Source organism: Oncorhynchus mykiss, chromosome 16 (assembly GCF_057628025.1).
Source record: "Oncorhynchus mykiss isolate SJ-2025 chromosome 16, ASM5762802v1, whole genome shotgun sequence".
Classification (NCBI taxonomy): Eukaryota; Metazoa; Chordata; class Actinopteri; order Salmoniformes; family Salmonidae; genus Oncorhynchus; species Oncorhynchus mykiss.
The window spans coordinates 75,474,115-75,482,500 of record NC_143037.1 but is presented as its reverse complement, the minus strand read 5'-3'; the positions used below and the strand labels follow the sequence as shown (position 1 = coordinate 75,482,500).

At 43.8% G+C, this 8,386-nt stretch overlaps 1 protein-coding gene across 1 annotated transcript in view; it reads right to left on the bottom strand.

Annotated features, from left to right (window-relative positions):
- The window catches only part of LOC110491160 (AMP deaminase 2-like), a 55,586-nt gene extending 48,375 nt beyond the window's left edge, over nt 1–7,211 (bottom strand). The window contains exon 1 of the mRNA XM_036947747.2: nt 6,793–7,211. Coding sequence (XP_036803642.2) covers nt 6,793–6,898 — 106 coding nt within the window. The 5' untranslated portion in view covers nt 6,899–7,211. The remainder of the gene's footprint in view (nt 1–6,792) is intronic.
- Nucleotides 7,212–8,386: the final 1,175 nt, after the last annotated feature.

The window sequence follows — 8,386 nt, the reverse complement described above, 5'->3', positions numbered from 1 at the left end:
CCCAACAGGCTCGGGAGGCAAAGATCGAGTCATGCGTCCTCCGAAACATGACCCGCCAAACCGCGCTTCTTAACATTCGCACTCTTAACTTCTCTAGGGTAGGGGGCAGCATTGGGAATTTTGGATGAAAAGCGTGCCCAAATTAAACTGCCTGCTACTCAGCCATAAAAGCTATAATATGCATATAATTAGTAGATTTAGTAGATTAGTAAACTCTGAAGTTTCTAGAACTGTTTGAATGATGTTTGTGAGTATAACAGAACTCAGATGGCAGGCGAAAAACCTGAGGCAAAAACCAGAGAAAAAATCCAACCAGGAAGTGGGAAATCTGAGGTTTGTAGTTTTTCAAACTCTTTGCCTATTGAATATACAGTGTCTATGGGGTCATATTGCACTTCCTACGGCTTCCACTAGATGTCAACAGTCATTAGAGCTTTGTTTGATGCTTCTACTGTGAAGTGGGGGCGAATGAGAGGGGATTGAGTCAGAGGTCTGCCAGAGAGTCATGAGCTGACCACGCGCGTTCAAGTGAGAGTTAGCTTGCGTTCCATTGCAATTCTAAAGACAAAGGAATTCTCTGGTTGGAACATGATTGAAGATTTATGTTAAAAACATCCTCAAGATTGAATCTTTACATCGTTTGACATGTTTGTACGGACTGTAACGGAAACTTTTGACTTTTCGTCTGCACCTAGTGAACACGCCTCATGAATTTTGATTACTGGGCTAAACGCGCGAACAAAAAGGAGATATTTGGACATAAATTATGGACTTTATCGAACAAATCAAACATTTATTGTGGAACTGGGATTCCTGGGAGTGCATTCTGATGAAGCTCATCAAAGGTAAGTGAATATTTATGATGCTATTTCTGACTTCTGTTGACTACACAACATGGCGGATATCTGTTTGGGTTGTTTTGGTCTCTGAGCGCTGTACTCAGATTATTGCATGGTGTGCTTTTTTCATAAAGTTTTTTTGAAATCTGACACAGCGGTTGCATAAAGGAGAAGTGGATCTAAAATTCCATGCATAACACTTGTATCTTTTAGCAATGTTTATTATGAGTATTTCTGTAAATTGATGTGGCTCTCTGCAAAATCACCGGATGTTTTGGAACTACTGAAAATAACGCGCCAATGTAAACTGAGATTTTTGGATATAAATATGAACTTTACCAAACAAAACATACATGTATTGTGTAACATGAAGTCCTATGAGTGTCATCTGATGAAGATCATCAAAGGTTAGTGATTCATTTTATCTCTATTTCTGCTTTTTATGACTCCTCTCTTTGGCTGGAAAAATGGCTGTGTTTTTCTGTGACTAGGTACTGACCTAACATGATCGTTTGCTGTGCTTTCGTCATAAAGCCTTTTTGAAATCGGACACTTTGGCTGGATTTACAACAAGTGTATCTTTAAAATGGTGTAAAATACTTGTATGTTTGAGGAATTTTAATTATGGGATTTCTGTTGTTTTAAATTTGCCGCCCTGCAGTTTCACTGGCTGGCGACGAGGTGGGTCGCTAGTTCAACTGACGACTGAGGTCAGCCTGCAGGCATCCGCCCGCCACAAGGAGTTGCTAGAGAGCGATGAGCACCACTGGCCAAACCCTCCCCTGACCATTTTGCACTCCTGATCACAGCTGGTTGTGATACAACCCGGGATCGATCCTGGGTTTGTAGTGACACCTCTAGCACTTCAATGCAGTGCCTTAGATCGCTGCGACACTCAGGAGGCCTAAAACAGGTACTTTTAGACTTTTACTCAAGTAGTATTTTACTTGAATCATTTTCTATTAAGGTATCTTTACTTATACTCAAAAATGACAATTTAGTACTTTCTCCAAGACTAGTGACAAGAGACTACTGAAGAGGCTTGTGTGACAGACAGACAGACAGACCGACAACTTTACTCTCCTTTTCTCCCCCTTCTTTCCAAGCTGCGTCTTGACAACACAGGAAGTGATGCTGCATATTGACAATACAGGAAGTGATGCTGCATATTGACAACACAGGAAGTGATGCTGTATATTGACAATACAGGAAGTGATGCTGCATATTGACAATACAGGAAGTGATGCTGTATATTGACAACACAGGAAGTGATGCTGCATGTTGACAACACAGGAAGTGATGCTGCATCTTGACAACACAGGGAGTGAAGCTGCATCTTGACAACACAGGGAGTGAATCTGTGTCTTGACAACACAGGGAGTGAATCTGTGTCTTGACAACACAGGGAGTGAATCTGTGTCTTGACAACACAGGGAGTGAAGCTGCATCTTGACAACACAGGAAGTGAAAAAAGAAAAATAATAAAAGCCATTGTACATTTGAAGTTGACTGTTATAAGGAATAGGCTGGCTTGCTGGGTCCTCCACATTACGTCACACGCCAGCAAATAGTTTTTTTTTTCCGGCAGGATTTCGGCATTCTTCGGAATTCTGATCAGTTTGAATGTAAATACTCTAAAAATTGAAAAGTGAGATGTAATTTTGCATTGGGACTTTTCATGCGTATTCTAGTGCAAGTCCATATGTTACGTGTGATTACGTTTATTCTACCTACCCTTTAAGCAAATTAATTCTTGCACAGACGTAAATGCTCTGCTTTTTTTTTAATGATAAATGTGTTTATTTCATAACACGTTATGTAAACAGATCACAAAATTCCAATTATCTAAACGGTAGTGGCGTTTTGACATCTGATGTGTTGTTGGCTACTGGGCTAGGTGTTAATAATAACACATGGCCTGGGACTGGAGAGGCACACGGCCCACTCAGTTGAGTTGTTGACACAGCATTGTTCTGTTCAATGTTCTCTACCTATATAGAAATCTAAATGTGCCAATTCATGTTCAAAAGAACACAAGAAAAATAATAAATGTTGCCGACACTATTAAAACACTATTCAAACCAATGAGGGTTCACAACTTTAAAGCCTACTGTGTCAGAATGGTCTTGTTGCAGATAGAACCTTATAGTCACCAGCTCTTGAGTTGCATGTTGAATATAATGAAAATATTGTGTTTTTTAAAATGTTTTTTTTTTTACCCAGAATTCAAAATGGCCATCAGTGCATGTCAGCCTCTGTCAGCTACCTTCCTCCTGACACATTCACAACAGGAATGTGCTATTCCTCATTTGCATAACATTTTCAAGAAATAACTGAACTGTGTTTTTTCCCCACTGAAACTGCAGGAAGAATATGCAGGAATTAAGCAGATTAGGGTGGTGCATCTTTCACCAAGTAATAGTCTAAGACACCATTCTATGTTTTATCTATTATATACTGTTCTATCATTTTATTTTATATATATTTTTTTTAAACCTTTATTTAACCAGGCAAGTCAGTTAAGAACAAATTCTTATTTTCAATGACTGCCTACCAGGGAACAGTGGGTTAAATGCCTGTTCAGGGGCAGAACGACAGATTTGTACCTTGTCAGCTCGGGGGTTTGAACTTTCAACCTTCAGGTTACTAGTCCAACGCTCTAACCACTAACCGCTCTGATCATTCTACCTTTCCATTCTAGATCTTCTATTTAATAACGGCCTGGAACGGAGCGAATGTAGACCAGGTGGTAACCAGGTGGAAACTAGGTGGAAACCAAGTGGTAACCAGGTGGAAACTAGGTGGAAACCAAGTGGTAACCGGGTGGTAACTTGGTGGAAACCAAGTGGTAACCAGGTGGAAACTAGGTGGAAATCAAGTGGTAACCAGGTGGAAACTGGGTGGAAACCAAGTGGTAACCAGGTGGTAACCAGGTGGAAACTAGGTGGAAATCAAGTGGTAACCAGGTGGAAACTAGGTGGAAATCAAGTGGTAACCGGGTGGTAACTGGGTGGAAACCAAGTGGTAACCAGGTGGAAACTAGGTGGAAATCAAGTGGTAACCAGGTGGAAACTAGGTGGAAACCAAGTGGTAACCAGGTGGAAACTAGGTGGAAATCAAGTGGTAACCAGGTGGAAACTCGGTGGAAACCAAGTGGTAACCAGGTGGAAACTGGGTGGAAACCAAGTGGTAACCAGGTGGTAACCAGGTGGAAACTAGGTGGAAATCAAGTGGTAACCAGGTGGAAACTAGGTGGAAATCAAGTGGTAACCAGGTGGAAACTAGGTGGAAACCAAGTGGTAACCAGGTGGAAACTAGGTGGAAATCAAGTGGTAACCAGGCGGAAACTAGGTGGAAACCAAGTGGTAACCAGGTGGAAACTAGGTGGAAACCAAGTGGTAACCAGGTGGAAACTAGGTGGAAATCAAGTGGTAACCAGGTGGAAACTCGGTGGAAACCAAGTGGTAACCAGGTGGAAACTGGGTGGAAACCAAGTGGTAACCAGGTGGTAACCAGGTGGAAACTAGGTGGAAATCAAGTGGTAACCAGGTGGAAACTAGGTGGAAATCAAGTGGTAACCAGGTGGAAACTAGGTGGAAACCAAGTGGTAACCAGGTGGAAACTAAGTGGAAATCAAGTGGTAACCAGGCGGAAACTAGGTGGAAACCAAGTGGTAACCAGGTGGAAACTAGGTGGAAACCAAGTGGTAACCAGGTGGAAACTGGGTGGAAACCAAGTGGTAACCAGGTGGTAACCAGGTGGAAACTAGGTGGAAATCAAGTGGTAACCAGGTGGAAACTAGGTGGAAATCAAGTGGTAACCGGGTGGTAACTGGGTGGAAACCAAGTGGTAACCAGGTGGAAACTAGGTGGAAATCAAGTGGTAACCAGGTGGAAACTAGGTGGAAACCAAGTGGTAACCAGGTGGAAACTAGGTGGAAATCAAGTGGTAACCAGGTGGAAACTCGGTGGAAACCAAGTGGTAACCAGGTGGAAACTGGGTGGAAACCAAGTGGTAACCAGGTGGTAACCAGGTGGAAACTAGGTGGAAATCAAGTGGTAACCAGGTGGAAACTAGGTGGAAATCAAGTGGTAACCAGGTGGAAACTAGGTGGAAACCAAGTGGTAACCAGGTGGAAACTAGGTGGAAATCAAGTGGTAACCAGGTGGAAACGAGGTGGAAACCAAGTGGTAACCAGGTGGAAACTGGGTGGAAACCAAGTGGTAACCAGGTGGAAACTAGGTGGAAATCAAGTGGTAACCAGGTGGAAACTAGGTGGAAATCAAGTGGTAACCAGGTGGAAACTAAGTGGAAATTAAGTGGTAACCAGGTGGAAACTAGGTGGAAACCAAGTGGTAACCAGGTGGAAACCAAGTGGTAACCAGGTGGAAACTAGGTGGAAATCAAGTGGTAACCAGGTGGAAACTAGGTGGAAACCAAGTGGTAACCAGGTGGAAACCAAGTGGTAACCAGGTGGAAACTAGGTGGAAATCAAGTGGTAACCAGGTGGAAACTAGGTGGAAACCAAGTGGTAACCAGGTGGAAACTAGGTGGAAACCAAGTGGTAACCAAGTGGAAACTAGTTGGAAATCAAGTGGTAACCAGGTGGAAACTAGGTGGAAATCAAGTGGTAACCAGGTGGAAACCAAGAGGTAACCAGGTGGAAACTAGGTGGAAATCAAGTGGTAACCAGGTGGAAACTAGGTGGAAACCAAGTGGTAACCAGGTGGAAACTAGGTGGAAATCAAGTGGTAACCAAGTGGTAACTAGGTGGAAATCAAGTGGTAACCAGGTGGAAACTAGGTGGAAATCAAGTGGTAACCAGGTGGAAACTAGGTGGAAACCAAGTGGTAACCAGGTGGAAACTAGGTGGAAACCAAGTGGTAACCAAGTGGAAACTAGGTGGAAATCAAGTGGTAACCAGGTGGAAACTAGGTGGAAACCAAGGGTTAACCAGGTGGAAACTAGGTGGAAATCAAGTGGTAACCAGGTGGAAACTAGGTGGAAACCAAGTGGTAACCAGGTGGAAACCAAGTGGTAACCAGGTGGAAACTAGGTGGAAACCAAGTGGTAACCGGGTGGAAACTAGGTGGAAACCAAGTGGTAACCAGGTGGAAACTAGGTGGAAACCAAGTGGTAACCGGGTGGTAACCAGGTGATGATTTAGATACCATTCCACTCATACCACAAACTCGTCCTCTCCAATTAAGGTGCCGCCAACCTCCTGTGATATCTAGGGTTCTAGATCTCAGAAGATGTCAGATAGATCCTCTGTTCTGTAGCGGTGATGCCGGTGTGATTGGCGTACAGTTGGCGTACTGTGCATATAGTGATACAGCACAGTTAATCCTCTCGTTCAGTTATAGGGATCAACGAGGATCACAGAATCACTGGTGCAGCAAGGTTACAGCATATTTCACTCCATCACAGAGAGACTGCCTCTGGGTCCACTGAATTATCCAAGCGTAGAATACGGATCGAGTCTGGCTTGAATCTCACCGTTTTGTGGAAAACTAACGATAAGCAAAAACGACAACAATTCTATATTTACTTCTAAAGAACCATCTAGCAAAAATGAAAATCACTGAACGCAAGGAATCCATGGTGCTTTTTTTTGGGATACTAAATATTTAGTTGAGAAAATTCTGCTCCTTTCCCCTCGATCAACAGGTGTCGAGCTCCCCAAACTATTAGAGGAAAAACGTTGTCATGGAAACTCTGCCTTCATCATATTCCCTACAACCAACTAAATGGACTGAACGCTTCGATGTAAGCAGGACATAATCCTGCAAGGTAATTAAGTAACTGACAACAGTAAAATAGATTTGATCTTAATGAGAATAACCTGCATCCTCTCATCAATCATACATACACAACACACTCAGTCACAGATAACATGGTATATAAACTACCCACTACCCCTCCATCCCCATCCCCTCTTCCCTCTCCTTACATGGGCTGGATGAGTACTGCAGGCTGCCCCTCTTCCTGAAGGGGGACTGGGATTTGGGTTTGGCCCCGGGTCCAGACCCTGCTCCTGGGGACGGGTTGGACGACATCTTCCCTGGCTGGTTCAGTCAAGAAAGAAGAGACCAGCACAGCACGGTGGAGCTGGAGCAGACTGCAGAGGTAGAGTCAGGGAGCCTCGAAGTAAGAGAGAGAGATAGAGCGAGAGGGAGAGATAGAGAGAGAGGGAGAGAGGGAGAGGGAGAGATAGAGAGGAGAGAGATAGAGAGAGAGACAGAGAGAGAGACAGATAGATAGATAGATAGATAGATAGATAGATAGATAGATAGAAGCAGCACAGATGCTGAGAGAGGGAGCGAGCCGTGGGGGTGTGTGTGGGAGGGGGATGTTCAAGTGTGGACTGCTGTACTGTGCTGCTCCTGTTCTGCTCTCATGCTGCAGTAAGGCTGCCTCCTCCTACTGTACATCCCACAGTACTCCATCCCATCCCTGTATGTGTAACACTGATTGTGTGTGTGTGCGTAACACTAATTGTGTGTGTGTTTGTGTGTGTGTGTGTGTGTGTGTGACACTAATTGTGTGTGTGAGTGTGTGTAACACTGATTGTGTGCGTGTGCGTGTGTGAGTGTGTGTGTGTCTGTGTGTGTGTGTTTGTGTGTGTGTGTGTGTGTGTGTGTGTGTAACACTAATTGTGTGTGTGAGTGTGTGTAACACTGATTGTGTGTGTGTTCTATGCCTGGATGCGGTGTTGACAGTGCTGCTGGGGGCGTGACAGAGCTACTCAACGTTACACACAACACGACTCCAGCCAGCTCCATTCTGCTCTGCTCTGTTCTGTTCTGTTGCCCCGGCAACCATCAGGTGGAGAAAGAGTCATCCAATGGGAAAATGAGAAGTAGACATGAATGACTGACTGATAGTCAAACAATAACAACAACAGCTATTTCATTGGAGGTCGTTGATTAAAGGTAATTTTGGGAGACACATCAGAAGAAAGATCTGGAGGCATGATAAGGATATGAGGAGGAGAGATAGTAAAAGAGAGAGAGGGGAAAGATAAGCAAAGAGAAAGAGAGAGATAGAGAGAGAGAGAGAGAGAGAGAGGAGAGAGAAAGAGAGAGAGAGAGGAGAGAGAGAGAGAGAGAGGAGAGAGGAAAGAGAGAGGATAGAAGAGAGAGAGAGGCTGAGAGAGAGAGGAAAGAGAGAGAGGGAGAGAGAGCGAGAGAGAGACAGAGAGACAGAGGAATGAGACTGTTTACTATTAATTTTGCATTATTTATTTCACTTTGTTTATTATCTATTTCACTTGCTTTAGCAATGTAAACATGTGTTTCCCATGCCAATAAAGCCCATTGAATTGAACTAAATTGAGAGAGCGAGAGAGAGAAGGAGAGACCTCTCTTTTGAAGGAAAGCCAGAGTGGCAGGCCAGCTTGTAGAGAGGGGTTGAGCAGACCGTGAACACAAGCCACTGGACTGGAAGAACTCTCTCTCAGGGGAGGGTGGAGTGTGGATGACCCACTAGACTACCATAAACAGGGATTATAATTTGATTTTTTTATGGGGTAGATCAGCTTTAAT